The sequence below is a fragment of the Pan paniscus genome, chromosome 16 (genome assembly GCF_029289425.2).
Source record: "Pan paniscus chromosome 16, NHGRI_mPanPan1-v2.0_pri, whole genome shotgun sequence".
In the NCBI taxonomy this organism is placed as follows: Eukaryota; Metazoa; Chordata; class Mammalia; order Primates; family Hominidae; genus Pan; species Pan paniscus.
The window spans coordinates 11,885,728-11,907,337 of record NC_073265.2 but is presented as its reverse complement, the minus strand read 5'-3'; the positions used below and the strand labels follow the sequence as shown (position 1 = coordinate 11,907,337).

Sequence of the window (21,610 nt, the reverse complement as noted above, 5' to 3'; positions counted from 1 at the left end):
TCTATTGAAATTATCAGTACCTTCAGTTTCCAATACTTATCAAGTACAATAGTTGAACGTGGCATGGTAGCTGAAAGGGTAAGAGGCAGAATTTGGCAGACTCCATTTTTTTCAGTTTTGATGGTTTCAGGTTTTTTGGTTTCAGCCAAACTGAAGAATGTCCTCACGAGCTGTCAATTCACAGGTCACTACAGAGAATTTTTGAGACGGAATCACAGTGTAATTTTTGGCGTATGATCTGTGAGCTGTGCTGGGAAGGTTCACGCTGATTCCATAATAAATCTCGGGTTTTTACTCTATAGCGAGAAATTACTCTTTTCCATCACGAAGGTAAAGCAGAGTATGTACAAGTAGAGTGTGGAATAACTTTGTCACTCGTGACGAACCGACTTGGTCCAATACTTTAACGACTTCTCCAATGTCTCCGTACTCAGGTTTGATTTTCTGAGCGGATCATCGGTAGAATGAATAAAATCAAGAATCCTCTAAGGCGATGTTTGGAACTAAATTTCAGTGTCTCCGGAAGCACTGGAAAAATCACCACGTGTAGCGACAGTGAAGTATCAATGGGCTCTCTCTGTGTCCTTTAAACCGCCCATATGATCGTTACAAATGGCGGCTTGAGGAAAGGTGGTTTTGGAATTGGTTTCTCTCTAGTCTTACATGATGTATCTATACTATATTGCATTATAATGCAGGAAAGGGTCACTTGCTGACATAAAGCACAGCAGGCAGGAATAGAAGAGTCAACTTAGGGGGAAAAAAAGTGCTTTGTGATTTCATTTTGATGTCTGCAGTTTGGAAATCAGTTGCTCAGTTTAACTGTTCTCGTGATTGCTCACAAAATTACATATGAGCATTGAAAATGTACAGAAGAACAACAATCGGGGAAACATTTCTGCAAGCTCCAATCACTGGAACCCAGACATAAGCATACAAGCTAAGAGACAGCTACACCAGGCTTCAGCGGGAAACCATACAGATCTCCTGGGAAGGGCTTCCCTCTCTGAATGCGGCTGCCTGTCCACGGGATGCTCTGGGCCCAGGCACCTTGAGTCCTCCAACTGGAAAGACATAGAAAAACGCCTCCACATCCCATTAAAATGCCCAAAGATTTAGCCAAGGCTCCTATGAAGCGATCTGCTGTCTTCATCCAGGTAAGGGCAACTGCACATTTTAAGACACTGAGATCGTGGGTAAATCCAGGTGGGACTGAGATGCAGGAGCTCCAGCACACACACTCCTGTCATTGGAAGATGAACGCGGTACTTCTTCCTGCACAAACAGACCCCTCCGTCTGGCCTTGGGCCTAGAACATGATTTTTTTGCAGTTACTGTTGGGGAAGAGGCCCTTGGGCTTTAACCTGCGAACGGCCTCCCTTAAATGCTTGGGCTGCAGCGGGGGCGTCTCTCCCCACATCTCACACACGTCCAGGGCCTCTTCCACCACCTCTCCGACAAAGACCTTGGCTATTCCAGCCATGGCAATGGCCGCGTTCTCAGACACCGAACCGCCAGTGATAGCCCGCATCAGACCCGCGATGCGTGCTCTCGGGAAAGCTGACCGGCGACACACTTCGTAGCGGGACAGCTGCTCCTCAGACATGGCAGACAGCAGGGTTGTCATCCTCTGAGCCTCCTCTGCATCCACGGTGGGCTTCCTCTCCTTCTTGCCTTTTGTATGTGTTTTCCGTCTTTTGGCTGCAGGAGGAGCTGAGGCTGAGGCCTCATTGTCACCTTCTGGGAGGTCCATGACATCCTCACTCCTGAGCTCACCTTCCTGATCCCTGGGTTCTTCCGAGTTCCCATCTAGGTCCTCAGGGATTCCATCCTTCTTGCTGCCCTTCAGACCTCGGGGCATGGCGAGCATCTCAGCAGACACACCTGTTTGCCTGCCGGTCTCCATGGGTGAGATTCAAGCCTGCTCCGTGACAGCAGCTGTACAGGCAGAAGTTCCGGCTGGGGTGGTTTGATTCTGGATCTGCGATGAGAACCTTTCAAAGATTTTAGCTGCCGTGCTTCTGCTGAGCCAGTTTCGCCGTAACCGGACACGGCTCCCGGCCTCCCCTTCCCACACACAAACACACACACACTGAATTTTCCCACTTCCACAATGTGAAGAAACTTGTGGAAGGAGAGTATGTTAGTTTTAGGTCAATGCAGAACGAATTCTCACCAATTTGGGATATTTAAAACAAACACCAGCTCACAGGTCAGAAGTTCTGCTAGGCCAAGTGACCGCCTCCTGCTCAGAGTCACACGAGGGACCTCCAGGATGGGTCTGGCTGTGTGGTCGTCGCCTCCACCCGAGAAGGGTCTGGCTTCGATCCGATTCGAGTTGGTGGCAGAATTCAACAATGCCTTAGGGTTGTGAGCCCAAGGCCCACTTGTTGGTTCTGCCGGCTGCCGTGAGGATGCTCTCAGCTCCTACCCGTGTTGCCCAGGTCTCGGCTGTGAGGCCCCCTGGGTGTGCACAGCCAGTGCTGGGGAATCTCCCACAGGGGAGCGTACTCACAGGGGGGTTCAGTCCTCCCTTACAAAGGGCTCAGATGACTGAATTAGACCCAGCCCTTAGCAGCCATTGGTTCAGGATAGCCCTAATCTAATCAGGAAGTTGGGCCGGCACATCAATTCATGCTTCCGCCCACACCCAAGGGAGGGGCAGACACAGGGCGAGTCTCTGAGGGGCGGGAAATGCAGGGGGCATTTCAGAATTCAGTCTCCTTCACAGAATCGCAAAGTTCACATTTCACAACAATAAAGAAACTATTTACAGTAAAAAATGAGACATTTTACGAAGTTGAGCATTAGAAAACTTCGATGTCTGAGAACAAAACTCTCTAACGCACAGGGAAACAAGCGGTTTATCAAATACTCTGAAAATAAAATGGGCTGGGTGAGGGAAACGTGAAAATATTATTTCAATTTTATTTTACGTCATTTTATCTTAGTTTAGTTTGGTTTATTTGTTTATTTCTGAGACAGAGTCTCACTCTGTCCCCCAGGCTGGATTACAGCGGCCCGATCTCAGCCCACTGCAGCCTCGGCATCCTAGGCTCAACGGATTCTCCTGCCTCAGCCTCCCAAGCGGTGGGACTAAATGTGCGCGCTGCCACACCGGGCAAATTGTTGTATCTTTTCAAGTAGAGACGAGGTTTCACCATTTTGGCCAGGCTGGTCTTGAACTGCTGACTTCAGGTGATCTGCCCCACTTTGGCTTCCCAAAGAGAAGGGACTATAGGCGTGAGCCACTGCGCCCAGACTATGAGAGTTGCACGCTGAAACCCGAAGCTGTTCTGCCTTAGGATTTTTCCTGAGTTTTACTTTCTTGTCAGGATGAGTTGCTAGTTCATCTTTTCTGTTGGATCTTCTAGAAAGGCATTACTGATGAGATTATGGCTTTCTCACAAGAAATACTACTTTGGTGAAACTCTATTGAAATTATCAGTACCTTCAGTTTCCAATACTTATCAAGTACAATAGTTGAACGTGGCATGGTAGCTGAAAGGGTAAGAGGCAGAATTTGGCAGACTCCATTTTTTTCAGTTTTGATGGTTTCAGGTTTTTTGGTTTCAGCCAAACTGAAGAATGTCCTCACGAGCTGTCAATTCACAGGTCACTACAGAGAATTTTTGAGACGGAATCACAGTGTAATTTTTGGCGTATGATCTGTGAGCTGTGCTGGGAAGGTTCACGCTGATTCCATAATAAATCTCGGGTTTTTACTCTATAGCGAGAAATTACTCTTTTCCATCACGAAGGTAAAGCAGAGTATGTACAAGTAGAGTGTGGAATAACTTTGTCACTCGTGACGAACCGAGTTGGTCCAATACTTTAACGACTTCTCCAATGTCTCCGTACTCAGGTTTGATTTTCTGAGCGGATCATCGGTAGAATGAATAAAATCAAGAATCCTCTAAGGCGATGTTTGGAACTAAATTTCAGTGTCTCCGGAAGCACTGGAAAAATCACCACGTGTAGCGACAGTGAAGTATCAATGGGCTCTCTCTGTGTCCTTTAAACCGCCCATATGATCGTTACAAATGGCGGCTTGAGGAAAGGTGGTTTTGGAATTGGTTTCTCTCTAGTCTTACATGATGTATCTATACTATATTGCATTATAATGCAGGAAAGGGTCACTTGCTGACATAAAGCACAGCAGGCAGGAATAGAAGAGTCAACTTAGGGGGAAAAAAAGTGCTTTGTGATTTCATTTTGATGTCTGCAGTTTGGAAATCAGTTGCTCAGTTTAACTGTTCTCGTGATTGCTCACAAAATTACATATGAGCATTGAAAATGTACAGAAGAACAACAATCGGGGAAACATTTCTGCAAGCTCCAATCACTGGAACCCAGACATAAGCATACAAGCTAAGAGACAGCTACACCAGGCTTCAGCGGGAAACCATACAGATCTCCTGGGAAGGGCTTCCCTCTCTGAATGCGGCTGCCTGTCCACGGGATGCTCTGGGCCCAGGCACCTTGAGTCCTCCAACTGGAAAGACATAGAAAAACGCCTCCACATCCCATTAAAATGCCCAAAGATTTAGCCAAGGCTCCTATGAAGCGATCTGCTGTCTTCATCCAGGTAAGGGCAACTGCACATTTTAAGACACTGAGATCGTGGGTAAATCCAGGTGGGACTGAGATGCAGGAGCTCCAGCACACACACTCCTGTCATTGGAAGATGAACGCGGTACTTCTTCCTGCACAAACAGACCCCTCCGTCTGGCCTTGGGCCTAGAACATGATTTTTTTGCAGTTACTGTTGGGGAAGAGGCCCTTGGGCTTTAACCTGCGAACGGCCTCCCTTAAATGCTTGGGCTGCAGCGGGGGCGTCTCTCCCCACATCTCACACACGTCCAGGGCCTCTTCCACCACCTCTCCGACAAAGACCTTGGCTATTCCAGCCATGGCAATGGCCGCGTTCTCAGACACCGAACCGCCAGTGATAGCCCGCATCAGACCCGCGATGCGTGCTCTCGGGAAAGCTGACTGGCGACACACTTCGTAGCGGGACAGCTGCTCCTCAGACATGGCAGACAGCAGGGTTGTCATCCTCTGAGCCTCCTCTGCATCCACGGTGGGCTTCCTCTCCTTCTTGCCTTTTGTATGTGTTTTCCGTCTTTTGGCTGCAGGAGGAGCTGAGGCTGAGGCCTCATTGTCACCTTCTGGGAGGTCCATGACATCCTCACTCCTGAGCTCACCTTCCTGATCCCTGGGTTCTTCCGAGTTCCCATCTAGGTCCTCAGGGATTCCATCCTTCTTGCTGCCCTTCAGACCTCGGGGCATGGCGAGCATCTCAGCAGACACACCTGTTTGCCTGCCGGTCTCCATGGGTGAGATTCAAGCCTGCTCCGTGACAGCAGCTGTACAGGCAGAAGTTCCGGCTGGGGTGGTTTGATTCTGGATCTGCGATGAGAACCTTTCAAAGATTTTAGCTGCCGTGCTTCTGCTGAGCCAGTTTCGCCGTAACCGGACACGGCTCCCGGCCTCCCCTTCCCACACACAAACACACACACACTGAATTTTCCCACTTCCACAATGTGAAGAAACTTGTGGAAGGAGAGTATGTTAGTTTTAGGTCAATGCAGAACGAATTCTCACCAATTTGGGATATTTAAAACAAACACCAGCTCACAGGTCAGAAGTTCTGCTAGGCCAAGTGACCGCCTCCTGCTCAGAGTCACACGAGGGACCTCCAGGATGGGTCTGGCTGTGTGGTCGTCGCCTCCACCCGAGAAGGGTCTGGCTTCGATCCGATTCGAGTTGGTGGCAGAATTCAACAATGCCTTAGGGTTGTGAGCCCCAGGCCCACTTGTTGGTTCTGCCGGCTGCCGTGAGGATGCTCTCAGCTCCTACCCGTGTTGCCCAGGTCTCGGCTGTGAGGCCCCCTGGGTGTGCACAGCCAGTGCTGGGGAATCTCCCACAGGGGAGCGTACTCACAGGGGGGTTCAGTCCTCCCTTACAAAGGGCTCAGATGACTGAATTAGACCCAGCCCTTAGCAGCCATTGGTTCAGGATAGCCCTAATCTAATCAGGAAGTTGGGCCGGCACATCAATTCATGCTTCCGCCCACACCCAAGGGAGGGGCAGACACAGGGCGAGTCTCTGAGGGGCGGGAAATGCAGGGGGCATTTCAGAATTCAGTCTCCTTCACAGAATCGCAAAGTTCACATTTCACAACAATAAAGAAACTATTTACAGTAAAAAATGAGACATTTTACGAAGTTGAGCATTAGAAAACTTCGATGTCTGAGAACAAAACTCTCTAACGCACAGGGAAACAAGCGGTTTATCAAATACTCTGAAAATAAAATGGGCTGGGTGAGGGAAACGTGAAAATATTATTTCAATTTTATTTTACGTCATTTTATCTTAGTTTAGTTTGGTTTATTTGTTTATTTCTGAGACAGAGTCTCACTCTGTCCCCCAGGCTGGATTACAGCGGCCCGATCTCAGCCCACTGCAGCCTCGGCATCCTAGGCTCAACGGATTCTCCTGCCTCAGCCTCCCAAGCGGTGGGACTAAATGTGCGCGCTGCCACGCCGGGCAAATTGTTGTATCTTTTCAAGTAGAGACGAGGTTTCACCATTTTGGCCAGGCTGGTCTTGAACTGCTGACTTCAGGTGATCTGCCCCACTTTGGCTTCCCAAAGAGAAGGGACTATAGGCGTGAGCCACTGCGCCCAGACTATGAGAGTTGCACGCTGAAACCCGAAGCTGTTCTGCCTTAGGATTTTTCCTGAGTTTTACTTTCTTGTCAGGATGAGTTGCTAGTTCATCTTTTCTGTTGGATCTTCTAGAAAGGCATTACTGATGAGATTATGGCTTTCTCACAAGAAATACTACTTTGGTGAAACTCTATTGAAATTATCAGTACCTTCAGTTTCCAATACTTATCAAGTACAATAGTTGAACGTGGCATGGTAGCTGAAAGGGTAAGAGGCAGAATTTGGCAGACTCCATTTTTTTCAGTTTTGATGGTTTCAGCCAAACTGAAGAATGTCCTCACGAGCTGTCAATTCACAGGTCACTACAGAGAATTTTTGAGACGGAATCACAGTGTAATTTTTGGCGTATGATCTGTGAGCTGTGCTGGGAAGGTTCACGCTGATTCCATAATAAATCTCGGGTTTTTACTCTATAGCGAGAAATTACTCTTTTCCATCACGAAGGTAAAGCAGAGTATGTACAAGTAGAGTGTGGAATAACTTTGTCACTCGTGACGAACCGACTTGGTCCAATACTTTAACGACTTCTCCAATGTCTCCGTACTCAGGTTTGATTTTCTGAGCGGATCATCGGTAGAATGAATAAAATCAAGAATCCTCTAAGGCGATGTTTGGAACTAAATTTCAGTGTCTCCGGAAGCACTGGAAAAATCACCACGTGTAGCGACAGTGAAGTATCAATGGGCTCTCTCTGTGTCCTTTAAACCGCCCATATGATCGTTACAAATGGCGGCTTGAGGAAAGGTGGTTTTGGAATTGGTTTCTCTCTAGTCTTACATGATGTATCTATACTATATTGCATTATAATGCAGGAAAGGGTCACTTGCTGACATAAAGCACAGCAGGCAGGAATAGAAGAGTCAACTTAGGGGGAAAAAAAGTGCTTTGTGATTTCATTTTGATGTCTGCAGTTTGGAAATCAGTTGCTCAGTTTAACTGTTCTCGTGATTGCTCACAAAATTACATATGAGCATTGAAAATGTACAGAAGAACAACAATCGGGGAAACATTTCTGCAAGCTCCAATCACTGGAACCCAGACATAAGCATACAAGCTAAGAGACAGCTACACCAGGCTTCAGCGGGAAACCATACAGATCTCCTGGGAAGGGCTTCCCTCTCTGAATGCGGCTGCCTGTCCACGGGATGCTCTGGGCCCAGGCACCTTGAGTCCTCCAACTGGAAAGACATAGAAAAACGCCTCCACATCCCATTAAAATGCCCAAAGATTTAGCCAAGGCTCCTATGAAACGATCTGCTGTCTTCATCCAGGTAAGGGCAACTGCACATTTTAAGACACTGAGATCGTGGGTAAATCCAGGTGGGACTGAGATGCAGGAGCTCCAGCACACACACTCCTGTCATTGGAAGATGAACGCGGTACTTCTTCCTGCACAAACAGACCCCTCCGTCTGGCCTTGGGCCTAGAACATGATTTTTTTGCAGTTACTGTTGGGGAAGAGGCCCTTGGGCTTTAACCTGCGAACGGCCTCCCTTAAATGCTTGGGCTGCAGTCGGGGCATTTCTCCCCACATCTCACACACGTCCAGGGCCTCTTCCACCACCTCTCCAACAAAGACCTTGGCTATTCCAGCCATGGCAATGGCCACGTTCTCAGACACCGAACTGCCAGTGATAGCCCGCATCAGACCCGCAATGCGTGCTCTCGGGAAAGCTGACCGGCGACACACTTCGTAGCGGGACAGCTGCTCCTCAGACATGGCAGACAGCAGGGTTGTCATCCTCTGAGCCTCTTCTGCATCCACGGTGGGCTTCCTCTCCTTCTTCCCTTTCGTATGTGTTTTCCGTCTTTCGACTGCAGGAGGAGCTGAGGCTGAGGCCTCATTGTCACCTTCTGGGAGGTCCATGACATCCTCACTCCTGAGCTCACCTTCCTGATCCCTTGGTTCTTCCAAGTTCCCATCTAGGTCCTCAGGGATTCCATCCTTCTTGCTGCCCTTCAGATCTCGGGGCATGGCGAACATCTCAGCAGACACACCTGTTTGCCTGCCTGTCTCCATGGGTGAGATTCAAGTCTGCTCCGTGACAGCAGCTGTACAGGCAGAAGTTCTGGCTGCGGTGGTTTGATTCTGGATCTGCGATGAGAACCTTTCAAAGATTTTAGCTGCTGTGTTTCTGCTGAGCCATAGTTTAGCCACAACTGGACACAGCTCCCGGCCTCCCCTTCCCACACACAAACACACACACCGAATTTTCTCACTTCCACAATGTGAAGAAACTTGTGCATGGAGCGTATATTAGTTTTAGATCAATGCAGAACGAATTCTCACCAATTTTGGATATTTAAAACAAACACCAGCTCACAGGTCAGAAGTTCTACTAGGCCAAGTGACTGCCTCCTGCTCAGAGTCACAAGAGGGACTTCCAGGATGGGTCTGTTTGTGTGGTCATTGCCTTCACCTGAGAAGGGTCTGGCTTCGATCTGATTCGAGTTGGTGGCAGAATTCAATGCCTTAGGGTTGTGAGCCCCATGCCCACTTGTTTGTTCTGCCTGCTGCCGTGAGGATGTTCTCAGCTCCTACACGTGTTGCCCAGGTCTGAGCTGTGAGGCTCCCTGGGTGTGCACAGCCAGTGATGAGGGATCTCCCACAGGGGAATGTAATCTCAGGGAGGTTCAGTCCCTTATAAAGAGCTCAGATGATTGAATTAGACCCAGCTCTTAACAGCTAATGGTTCAGGGTATCCCTAACCTTATCAGGGATTTGGGCAGGCTCATCAATTCATGGTTCTGCCCACACTCAAGGGGGGGCAGATGCAGGGCGAGTCTCTGAGTGGTGGGAAATGCAGGGGGCATTTCAGAATTCAGTTTTCCTCACAGAATCGCAAAGTTCACATTTCACAACAATAAAGAAACTATTTACAGTAAAAACGAGATATTTTATGAAGTTGCACATTAGAAAACTGCAATGTCTGAGAAAAATTCTCTAACTCACAGGGAAACAAGTGTTTTATCAAATACTCTGAAAATAAAATGGGCTGGGTGAGGGGAATATGAAAATACTATTTCAATTTTATTTAATCTTATTTTATTGATTTATTTTTGAGACAGAGTCTCACTCTGTCCCCCAGGCTGGATTGCAGTGGCCTGATCTCAGCTCACTGCAGCCTCTGCCTCCTGGGCTCAAGCGACTCTCCTGCCTCAGCCTCCAGAGTAGCTGGGACTAAATGTGCACCCCACCAAGCTGCGATAATTTTTGTATTTTTTAAAGTAGAGAGGAGGTTTCACAATTTTGGCCAGGCTGGTCTTGAACTGCTGACTTCAAGTGATCAGCCCCTCTTGGTTTCTCAAAGTGAAGTGATTATAGGCATGAGTCACTGTGCCCAGACTTCAATTTATATATTACATGTATATCTATACATAGGTCACAGGGAAGCACCAAAGAGACACAAAATTATGTCATGCACAGAGACATAAATCACATTTAGGGAAAATTATGTTGAGAAATGGCATAAAAAGTACTTCAGAAGATAAAGCAGGCACTCAAATATCTGACTTTTAAAGAGCTTTTGTTTATTCAAAAATTGTTGGTAGAAGATATGAAATTACTGCTCTGGCGTGGTGGCTCATGCCTGTAATCTCAGCATTTTGGGAGGCCGAGGTGGGTGGATCTCCTGAGGTCAGGAGTTCAAGACCAGCCTGGACAACATGGTGAAACCCCTCTTTTCCAGCAACACATTTACATCAGAACTTTTGTAAGATACCAAACTGTGTGTCATCCATGCCAGGAGCTTCCCAATTATGTCCAGAATCATGCAGCTGGCCCACAGCCTCCGTGGAGAGGGTGCTTAAGAGCCCACATTCCTGGGAAATCTTGCATTGCAAATGGTTCCTTTGTGTTGTGTTGTGTTTTTCTCTGTTCATGGTTTCTTTTTTGTTGCGTTGTGTTTTCTCTCTGTTAATGATAGATATGATGTTAGAAGTTCTGTTCAGAGTTAGTGTCGTTTCTCGCATAGGGTCAAAAAGTAGCTAAGCATATGATTGGGAATAAAAACAGAAGCAGAAATCACAGGTAGTGACTGTGTTTCAATTTTGTTTTGTTTGTAAACTTTCAATCTACATTGAGGGTCTAATGCATTTGTGGAAATGTCTCAGTGAACACATTTCTGCATTTCACATCAAGAACAATTGTGGAGAAATGTGTTCCTTAATATTATTGAAAACCAAGTAAACGTATAGGTGCCAAATAGACAGTGTCTCCTGCAATTGATCAAACAGTAGATGGGATCCACATTTTAACTTTTTCTATATGCAGCTCCATGTTTCACAGACTGCTCCTGCTGGTTTGCTATGAACAAACATTGATCTCTACTTTCTAAAATGTGAAAATACTCTTTATCCACAGTCGCTTCACATTATGGGAGGCAGAAAAACCAGTGTAGGTCTGTTTGTGGGTGGAAAAGGGAGAGAGGCAGCCTTTAGAAGTCCGATGCAGTCCATCACCAGCAGTTCAGTGTCCTAGAACGTGGTCATGGCCGTAGCCATGGCTGGAATGACCCAGGTCTTGGTCTGGGAGCTGGTAGAAGAGGCACTGGAGATGTGTGAGATGTGGGGAGACACGCACCTGCTGCAGCCCAAGCCTTTCACAGGGGACAGCCCAGGGCCCATTACCCCAACATCGAGAAAAAAAAAAAAACCCCATCTTCCTCCAGATCCCAGCCCAGATAGAAAGGCCTGATTTTAGAGGAGAAAGTACTGCTTCTAGTCTTTCTATGAGAGCACACTTTCTATGCTGGAGCTTCAGTATCTCAGCCCATCCTGGACTTACCCGTGATTTAACGTCTTTCTTACATCTTACATTGGTTACACCCAGATGAAGGCAGCAGCCTGTTTGATCATCCCTTTCAATCATATTTGTATCTCAGACCGTGCACAGTGGCTTATTCCTGTTATCCCAGCATTTTGGGTGGCCGACCTGGCAAATCACTTGAACTAGAGTTCCAGACTGCCTCTCTTTAACAACAACAACAAAAAAAATTAGCTGGGCGTGGTCACTAGTTCCTGCTGTTTCACCTACTCATTCTGGAGTGTGTGGTAGGAGAATTGCTTGCGCTTCAGAGGTGGAGGTTGCAGTAAGCAGAGATGGCGCCACTGCCCTCACACCTGGCCAACAGGGTGAGACCCTGTCTCAAAATTAGTAACAATCATCACCATCATATTTGGAGCTCTGAGGTCCACGCATGCTCAGGCATTGTTCTGGGGCTTCCTGGTTGAGAGAAGAATGGTGCATTAGCCTCGAGAATCCTGTGAATGGGGAGCTGTTTTTACAAAGAGAAAAGAAACTCTTTTCAGAGACTGTGATGAAATCACACTGAATTCTGAAGTTGCTATGACTTAGGATGTTTTTGCTCCTATATGATTTGTAGGAGATACAACAGAGTCGTCCCTTATAATACTTTTGCCTGAAGGCCCTGGCTTTCTAAAAGCATTGGAATAGTTCCCCTTATAAACATTTATACTTTTCATAACTGCCCGGGGAATCAACAGTTTTGAACTTGCAAAAATAAAAATTAAATTAAATACCAGATTTTCCTCTACAATGATTTTTTTCACGTTCTGGCCAAAATTGCTTCATGTCAGAGAGCAATCTTTGAGGATGTTAGAATGGTAACACACTCTAGGAGCCATATGGAAATCTAGACAGAGAAATGCAGACCAAAGAAACCCTGTCTAACCTCTGCATTCATTTCCACGCCTTCACCTCCAAAGAACTGGTCCCAAAGTAACCTTTGTTTATGACTGAAATAACATATTGATCTCTGTTTTGTCCTTCTCTAAAATGGAAATGCATATAATAATAATATATTTTATTTTAGATAATATTCCATTTTTACTTTATTTTTCAAATGATTAAGAAATACAGAAATTAAAAACAAAATTTGCTCTCTCTATAGGATTTGAACATTGAATATTTTGTATAACTGAACCCTATTTGTCATTATATGAACAAGTAATTGATCATATATCTTGAATATAAGATAAACTGTAACAAATGTATAGCAACAATAAAATGGAGTTCCAGTTTTCAGGATGGCCCATAAAAAAAGATTCCATGTCATTACTCTGTCTTAACAATCAGTAAAAAGCTGAAAAACAAAAAAATCTATATCTCTTTGACATCTGTCTGAGTGGTGCTGTCATAGGGCAAACCATAGAGAAAATAAAAAAATCCATGCCTTCCTTGCTTCAAAGTATTCTATCAAGCTGTAGGAACAAAAATGGCCTAAGAATGGCATCAAAACAGAAATCAAAGCCAATGGAACAGAGCAGAGAGCCCAGAAATCCCTCCAAATGTGTACAGCCAATTACATTTTTACAAACGTGCCAACAACACACAATGACAAAAGGACAGTCTCTTCCATCAGTGGTGATAGGAAACTGGGTATCTACAGGCAGGAAAATGAAACTGGGCCCTAATCTCTTGCCATACACAAGAATCAACCAAAATATAGTCAAAACTTTAAACTATGAGCCTACTAGAAGAAAACAGGGGACATCCTCATTGACATTGGTTAAGCCAATAATTTTTGAAATATGTCCCAAACACATAGGCAGCAAAAGGGAAAATAGACAAATGGATTGCATCCAAATGAAAAAAAAATTCTGCACAGTAAAAGAAATAATTAACACCACGAAGAGACAAAATCATCATGAGAAAAAAATACCTGCAAACACTATATCCAATAAGGCATTAATTAGTTACTGTTCAAAATATACCATGAACTCAAAGGACTCAACAGCAAGAAACAACACAATTTTAAAACTGGGCAAAGGACCTAAATAATAGACATCTCAGGAGAGAAGATATACAAGTGGCCAGCAGGCATATATATATATATATATATATATATGCTCGATGTCACCAATCTTCAGAGAAATGCATATAAAAACTAAAAGAAGGCATCACCTCACACTCTTTAGAATGGCTGTGATCAAAACATCAAAGGACAACACTTGTTGATGAGGATGTGGAGGAAAGGGAACCCTTGCATTATTCCTGGGAATGTAAATTAGGGAGCCATTCTAGAAAACACTATGGAACTTCCTCCAAAAACTACATAAATACAGCTACCATATGATCCAGCAATCCCACACTGGGAAGTGTATATGAAAAGGAAATGAAATCAGTCTATTGAAGAGATATCTATACTCCCATGTTCATTGCAGCGCTATTTACAAGACCTAAGATAGGGAATCCACCTAAATGTCCAAAAGCAGATAACAGGATGAGGAAAATCCGATATACATACACAAGGGAATACTATGCAGCCTTAAAGAAGGAAATCTTGTCCTTTGTGTACACATGGGTGCACTTGGAGAACATCATGCTAAGTGAAATAAGCCAGGCATAAGAATACAACCACTACATGGTCTCCATGATACCTGGAATCTCACAAAGTTAATCTGATAGACGCAAAAAAATAAGAAAGATGGTCGTCTGGGGCTGTGGTGGCTGGGGATGGGGAATTTGAGGAGATGTTGGTCAAAACACACAACACGTCAGTTACATGGGGGAACAAGCTCAAGAATTATTGTACAACGTGGTGACTATAGTTAACAATATACTGTTACTGGTACCAAGGTTAAAAAAAAAAAAGAGCCAGAGAGCCTCAGTGACAGGCACATAGGACAATTTGATCAAAAAGCCACAGCTTTGCCTGAAGGCTACCGCAGATTCCCATGAATGTCACTTTGGGGGAGAAAAATGCCCCCAGGAGCATCCCTGTTAGAGGAGTGATCATTTAGGTTTTCCATCTTTCCCTCCCCGTTTCACCTCATCCTCAGGGAACCTGAGAGACACCTCATGATCGCACCCTTGGTGTTTTGCAGCAGTCACCGATGTCGGGTAACATGCAACTTTATTCAAATGTCTTTTTCATTGTAATGACTTCCATGATGGTCATGAAATGTAAACTTTCAGAATCTCCTTGGCACCCAGAATTTTTTCTAACTCACACCTACCATCCCTCCCACGATGCACACGGCAGAGGTTCCTCCCTCTCTGGGGTGTGTGCAGAACCCAGGGACTCGATTGGATTTTCACAGCCCTTATGAGGTTGAGGATCTAGTGAAGCAGTGAGTACAACGGAAGGGAGCTGGGTGGGTCTAATGCAATCATCTGAGCTCCTTATAAAGAAGCAGGGCTTTACTGAGACCACAGAGATCTCCAGTCAGAAAGAGACTGCCTGCGAGGGAGATTCCTGGCTGCTGCTGTGTAGACCAAGGAAACCCAAGACCCTCCGGGAAGACTAAGCAGCGTGGCCTCCGACCCACAGACCTGAGAGCTGGTAAGTGTGGGGCTGGGTTGGCAGGGGTTAAGTGTGTGGGAGAGTCATGCGCATGGATCTCAACTCACAGCCTCTCTGAATCCTGTCCACAGCACCACTGCCCTTGTTTTCTGACGCCAGTACCGCCTGCAGCCGGCCAGGCTCAGCCTCAGAGAGGAGAGAGCACAAGGCCCCACAACATGGCACGCACCAAGCAGACCGCCCGCAAAGCCACCGCCTGGCAGGCCCCCAGGAAGCCCCTGGCCACCAAAGCCGCCAGAAAAAGGGCGTCGCCTACAGGAGGGATCAAGAAGCCTCACCGCTACAAGCCTGGCACCCTGGCGCTGCGGGAAATCAGAAAGTACCAGAAGTCCACGCAGCTGCTCCTGCGCAAGCTGCCCTTCCAGCGCCTGGTGCGCGAGATCGCCCAGGCCATCAGCCTGGACCTGCGCTTCCAGAGTGCGGCCATTGGCGCCCTGCAGGAGGCCAGCGAGGCCTACCTGGTGCAGCTCTTTGAAGACACCAACCTGTGTGCCATCCATGCCAGGCGCGTCACAATTATGCCCCAAGACATGCAGCTGGCCCGCCGCCTCCGTGGAGAGGGTGCCGGAGAGCCCACGCTCCTGGGAAACCTTGCACTCTAGAGGACTTCTTTTCTGTTTGCTTGTGTTTTCTTTTTTCTCTTCCCCCGTAACTGGTAGTTCTGATGTGAGAAGTTTTGTTCTGTTTTGGTTTCTTTTCCCTCCGGGGGTCCAAAGGTAGCTAAGCATAAGATTGCCAGTGGAAACGCAGGCAGAAATCAGGTGGCGGTTGTGTTTGTGTGTGCTTGTTAGTAAACGTCTCATCTACTTTGAGGCTCCCAAGGCACTAGTGTCAAGTGGAAATGTCTCTGTGAGCGAGTTTCAGTTCAACTCTATAAAATTATAAAGAAATCTTATTTTTTTTTTCTTTACTATGTCTGCATACGGGTTCTGTAAACAAAATAAATTTCTTATTAATTTGAGCTAAAAGATGTTTATTGCATTTTATGAAACAATAGATTCCAGGTATACTTGGAGGTTTTATGTATGCAACTCTGTGTTTTCAATGTTCCCTGTCTCCTGTGATGTTTCCGCTAGTTTGCTATGAAAATACATTAAACTTCATTTTCTACAATTTAAATAGACTCTCTATTTACAAGTCAATGCACACTATGAAAGGCAGTGTGGGTAAAATCCAGTGTGGTAAATCTGTGTGTTGAAGGGAGTCAGAGGCACCCATTGGGCGTCTGATGCAGTCCATCCCTGGTGGTCTAAATTCCGGAATGTGGTCAATGTCATGGCTGGAATGGTCAAGGCCTTGGACACAAAGGTTGTAGAAGAGGCTCTGGACATGTGTGAGATTTGAAAAAGAGATGCCCCTGAGAAAGCCTGCCTGCACATTCAAGTTTAAGAGCCACATTTTTATCAAGTACCAAAAAATTATGTGAATTCCAGCCCAAGACTAGAAAAGTAATCCTGTTCCTGAGGGAATAAGTACCGGCTCCATCTTCCCATGACAGAAGACTGTGTGCTGAAGCTTCCATAGCTCAGTCTACCCTGGACTTACCCTCAATTTTAACATCTTCCTCAAACTCTGACATGGTCTCACCTAAATCATGGAAGCAGCCTTTTTCATAATCACTTTGACTAAATATTTCTCTCTCCTTGAGTGAATTGAATCATTTCTCTACATCTTCCTAGTTAGAAGGAGAAAAGTGCATGGTCCCTGAGCACCTTTTGAACAGACAGCTTCTTTGAGAGAGAAACATCTCCCAAGAGACTGCGATGGTTTCACACTGAAGCCTGAGGTTGCTCTGCCTTAGGATTATTTCTGGGTTTTCTTTTCTTCTCATAATCAGTTACTTGTTCATATTTTCTGTCGGATTTTCTGTTGGATAATCAGTTACTAGTTCATATTTTCTGTTAGAAAGGGCTTACTGATGAGATTATGGCTTTCTCATAAAAAATACTACTTTGGTGAAAGTATATTAAAATGAACAATACTTGAATTTCCAGTACTTACAATAGTTGAATATGGCACGGTAGGTGAAAGTGAGAAGTAGAATTTGACAAACACCATTTTACCAAACATTAGTATGTTCCCTTGAATATGTGACTAAGAAAAACTAAGTAATTAGAAAAAAGAAACACCTTATCTATCTCATTAATAGATTTGTTTAAAAAAATATTTTTTACAAAATGCTAGCTATGTCTTGATATTCCTAGACATGACACTAGCTTAAAATTTCATGAATCGTCTCTCTAATATTCATGTTACTTAAGAAACTATTACAAAAGATTTGACTGCATTCATTTTCTAAGAGCCCTGCTATATATGTATGTTAGCACTCTGCATTGTACTCTCTTCCGTAAAAAACACAAATCCATCAATTTATCATTTCAGCTTTTTTAGTTTGGGTACAACTTTTTGTGAGTTATACTTTTAAACTTTTTACTTTGTACTTTTAGAGACTAGACCCTAGATATCATGTGCTTGAGAATAGTGGAGATAGATTGCTTAAACTTTATTTGGGCATATGCTAAGTACTTTTGTAGGGGCAAAGGCAGGCAGTGAGGATGTTAAGCTTATCCCAAAATATTGAATTATTGAAAATAGTCAAGTACAGTCACTTTACTTGTTAGAAATTTCATCACCACCTTACCAGACACCACATTTTTCTAGGCAGTCTCCAAAGGCACATTATCAGATAGACTTTAAGAATAGTGATGAAGCTCCAGGAAAAACTTTATTGTCATTAACATGTAATACAACCAGCCATGAAAGCTAACAAAGATTTTGCCTAGAAAGATACCACCTTCTACAGATTCCTTTCTCGAGAGCTGTGGCTATGTGATATTACATATTGAGAAGATTTTGAATGTGTAGGGACACTGAACCTTCCCAGCTAATCCATTTTTTTCTCTTTGAGAAACAGCGCTGTGTTCCTGCTCCTGAGCTGACCTCTGAGATCTTGATGGGAACTTGTTTCTGTTTTCAGCAGTTCAGCTTTACTCAGACCCCACTCAAAGCATTGAGTTCTATGGGGGGCCAGAAAAACGTTCTAAGCTTGTGTGTCCAATCACCACTGTCACTGCTCTCTGCAGTGGCTCATCCCCACTTCAGGCTACTTGGGCCAGGTTTTCTTTACTCTAGTGTTAAGAGACTGCTAGGCCTGCCACGTCTGCCAGAACACAGCTCCCAAGACTCCTCAATGCCATGGGAAAGGAATGAGCTGAGAGCAATCTAACGACTGGAAGACAATGAGTCTCTTGGATCTTACTTCTTTTGGTTGCTCAAGCACTTTAATTCCTGAGAGAGCCCTCCCATCTCCACCAGTTCTTCCAAGAACCTGTGCCCTGCTTGTGTCTCTCTAAGACACACTGGTCTAACTTGTTATATGCCTTTACATGGAAGCTGGTAAAATAAAATGAAAGCTAAACAATGTCAGAATATGGAGGTATGAAACAGAATTTCCCCATGCTTGGTAAAATGTAGAAATTTATGTAATGCTCAGCCAAAGATAGATTCTATGTACAATAAGTTCTATTTTAAGAGCAAAAGCTTGAGTGTATGAGGAAATAAAACAACATTTTGTGGAGGTATCTTTGGCTTCAAGAAGAAAGAATAGATGTTATTCTCCACTCAATGTGAGAGACTGAACTGTGGGGGCTTTTAGATCTTTTTGCTTATACTCTGTGATTCAGGGGGCACATGGCAAAGGTAAACAGACTGAAGTAGCACCGTGGATATCTGTGAGCTGTGCTGGGAAGGTTCACGGTGATTCCATAATAAATCTCAGGTCTTTAGTCTATGATGAAAAAGTACCCTTTTCCACAGAGAAGGTAACATAAAGTATGAACAAGTGGAGTGTGGAATAACTTTGTAACTCATGATGAACCTACTTTGTCTGGTATTTTAATAACTTCTTTTCCTCTGTTGCTGTACTCGGGTTTGATTTTCTGAATGGATCACTGGTAGAATGAATAAAATCAAGAATACTCTAGGCTGGGCGCAGTGGCTCACGCCTGTAATCCCAGCACTTTGGGAGGCCGAGGCAGGCAGATAACGAGGTCAGGAGATCGAGACCATGCTGGCTAACATGGTGAAACCCCGTCTCTACTGAAAATACAAAAAATTAGCCAGGCATGGTGGTGGGCACCTGTAGTCCCAGCTACTCGGGAGGCTGAGGCAGGAGAATGGCATGAACCTGGGAGGCAGAGCTTGCAGTGAGCCAAAATCGTGCCACTGCACTCCAGCCTGGACGATAGAGTGAGACTCCATCTCAAAAAAAAAAAAAAAAATACTCTAAAGCAATGTTTTGAACTAAATTTGGGTACCTATAGAAGCACCACAGCAAACCTGAACTATCAATACACTCTTTCTATCTGTGTCTTTTAAACTGCTTAGATGATCATTACGAATGGGTCTTTGCAGAAAGGTGGTATTTGGATTCTGTTTCTGTCACTCTAGTCTTATAAGATGCTCCTGTATTATGTTACTTTATAATAATGTAAAGGATCACTGGCTGACATAAAGCACAGTAGGTAGGAATATGAGAACAGTCAAATGAGAGAAAAAAAATGCTTTGTGATTTTATCTTTATTTCTGCAGGTTGGAAAACAGTTTAACAGTTTAACTGTTTTTAAGATGAGTCACCAAAATCCATACCAGAATTTAAAATACATACAAGGACAACGATTCCAGTGCCCCTGCTCAGGCACAGATTTCAGGGCAGAATATCACTAGGGAAAAGTTTTCGGAGGCTTCACTTATTGAAACCCAGCACACAAGCTAAGACACAGCAACTCCAGGCTTCAGTATGAAACCATACAAGACTCTTAGAAGGGATTTCCCTCTCTGAAAGCAGCTATCTGTCTACAGGATGATCAAGACCCATGCATCTTTCTTCTTCCAACTAGGAAGACACATAAAAATGACTCAGTATGTTCTAGGTGACCCAAATATTTAGTCAAGGTGATTATGAAACAATGTCACAGTTTGAGAAAGATTGTGGCTAAATCCAGGGTAGACAGATGCAGAAGCTCCAGCAAACATAGTCCTATCATAGCAGACTGGATGCAATACTTATTCCTGCACAAACAGACCTTTCTCTCTGGCCTTGGGCCTAGAACATGATTTTTTTGTAGTTGCTGTTGGGGAAGAGGCCCTTGGGCTTTAACCTGCGAACAGCCTCCCTTAAATGCTTGGTCTGCAGCGGGGGCGTTTCTCCCCACATCTCACACACGTCCAGGGCCTCTTCCACCACCTCTCCAACCAAGACCTTGGCTATTCCAGCCATGGCAATGGTCGCGTTCTCAGACACCGAACTGCCAGTGATAGACTGCATCAGAGCTGCAATGCGTGCTTTTGGGAAAGCTGACTGGCGACACACTTCGTAGCGGGCCAGCTGCTCCTCAGACATGGCAGACAGCAGGGTTGTCATCCTCTGAGCCTCCTCTGCATCCACAGTGGGCTTCCTCTCCTTCTTTCCTTTGGTATCTGTTTTCAGCCTTTTGGCTGCAGGAGGAGCTGAGGCTGAGGTTTCTTTGTCACCTTCTGTGAGGTCCATGACATCCTCACTCCTGAGCTCACCTTCCTGATCCCTTGGTTCTTCCAAGTTCCCATCTAGGTCCTCAGGGATCCCATCCTTGTTGCTGCCTTTCAGACCTCGGGGCATGGCGAACATCTCAGCAGACACACCTGCTTGCCTGCCTGTCTCCATGGGTGAGATTCAGGTCTGCTCCATGACAGCGCTGTAGAGGCAGAAGTTGTTCTGGCTGGGGTGGTTTGATTATGGATCTGCAATGAGAACCTTTCAAAGATTTTGGCTGCTGTGTTCCTGCTGAGCCATAGTTTAGCCACAACTGGACACAGCTCCCTGCCTCCCACTCCCACACACAAACACACACACTGGTTTTTCTCACTTCCACAATGTGAAGAAACTTGTGGATGGAGAGTATATTAGTTTTAGATCAATGCATAATAAGTTCTCACCAATTTCGGATATTTAAATCAAACCCCAGCTCACAGGTCAGAAATCCCACTAGGCCAAGTGACTGCCTCCTGCTCAAGGTCGAACAACGGACCTCTATGGTGGGCCTGGCTGCGTGGACGTTGCCTTGACCTGGGAAAGGTCTGGCTGTGATCTGATTCCATGGTGGAATTCAATGCCTTAGGGTTGTGAGACCCAGGCCCACTTGTCTGTTCTGCCTGCTGCTGTGAGGATGCTCTCAGCTTCCAAAGTTTCTCCCAGGTCTGGTCATGGGGCTCCCTGGATCTGCAGAGCCGCCACAGGAGAATCTCCCGCATGGGGGAAGGGGGGCAAATCTCCCTCTAGCTGGAGAGCACGGTTATTTCAGGGGTTATAACCAGAAACAAATGGCAACTCAAAGAGGGGAAATCACCCAAAACTTGAAAATTAACCCCTGAAATAAAACAGAGATACATAATATTTTAATAAAAATCAACTACTGTATACACTTATCTCTCATTATGATAACTCAGATGATTGAATTATACCCAGTACTTAATGTCCGTTGTTTCAGGGTATTCCTAACCTAATCAGGGATTT

General features: G+C 45.2%; 5 protein-coding genes across 5 annotated transcripts; 1 reads left to right on the top strand and 4 right to left on the bottom strand.

Moving 5' to 3' along the window:
• Positions 1 to 1,309: 1,309 nt before the first annotated feature.
• Positions 1,310 to 1,906, bottom strand: LOC134729159 (TATA-box-binding protein-associated factor 11-like protein 5). Its single transcript, XM_063597026.1, has one exon. It carries the CDS (start codon positions 1,904 to 1,906, stop codon positions 1,310 to 1,312), a length of 597 nt encoding a protein of 198 aa, XP_063453096.1.
• A 2,834-nt stretch (positions 1,907 to 4,740) lies between these two features.
• On the bottom strand, positions 4,741 to 5,337 carry LOC134729161 (TATA-box-binding protein-associated factor 11-like protein 5). Its single transcript, XM_063597028.1, has one exon. It carries the CDS (start codon positions 5,335 to 5,337, stop codon positions 4,741 to 4,743), a length of 597 nt encoding a protein of 198 aa, XP_063453098.1.
• A 2,819-nt stretch (positions 5,338 to 8,156) lies between these two features.
• On the bottom strand, positions 8,157 to 8,753 carry LOC130540840 (TATA-box binding protein associated factor 11 like protein 2-like). The gene has a single exon (XM_057299886.2). The coding sequence runs from the start codon at positions 8,751 to 8,753 to the stop codon at positions 8,157 to 8,159; it is 597 nt and encodes a 198-aa protein (XP_057155869.1).
• Positions 8,754 to 15,218: 6,465 nt separating this feature from the next.
• Positions 15,219 to 16,350, top strand: LOC117980225 (histone H3.X). The gene has a single exon (XM_034959757.3). The coding sequence runs from the start codon at positions 15,219 to 15,221 to the stop codon at positions 15,660 to 15,662; it is 444 nt and encodes a 147-aa protein (XP_034815648.2). The 3' UTR covers positions 15,663 to 16,350.
• Positions 16,351 to 18,605: 2,255 nt separating this feature from the next.
• Positions 18,606 to 20,834, bottom strand: LOC129393983 (TATA-box binding protein associated factor 11 like protein 2-like). The gene has a single exon (XM_055098586.2). It carries the CDS (start codon positions 20,759 to 20,761, stop codon positions 20,165 to 20,167), a length of 597 nt encoding a protein of 198 aa, XP_054954561.2. The 5' UTR covers positions 20,762 to 20,834; the 3' UTR covers positions 18,606 to 20,164.
• Between the last annotated feature and the right edge of the window lie 776 nt (positions 20,835 to 21,610).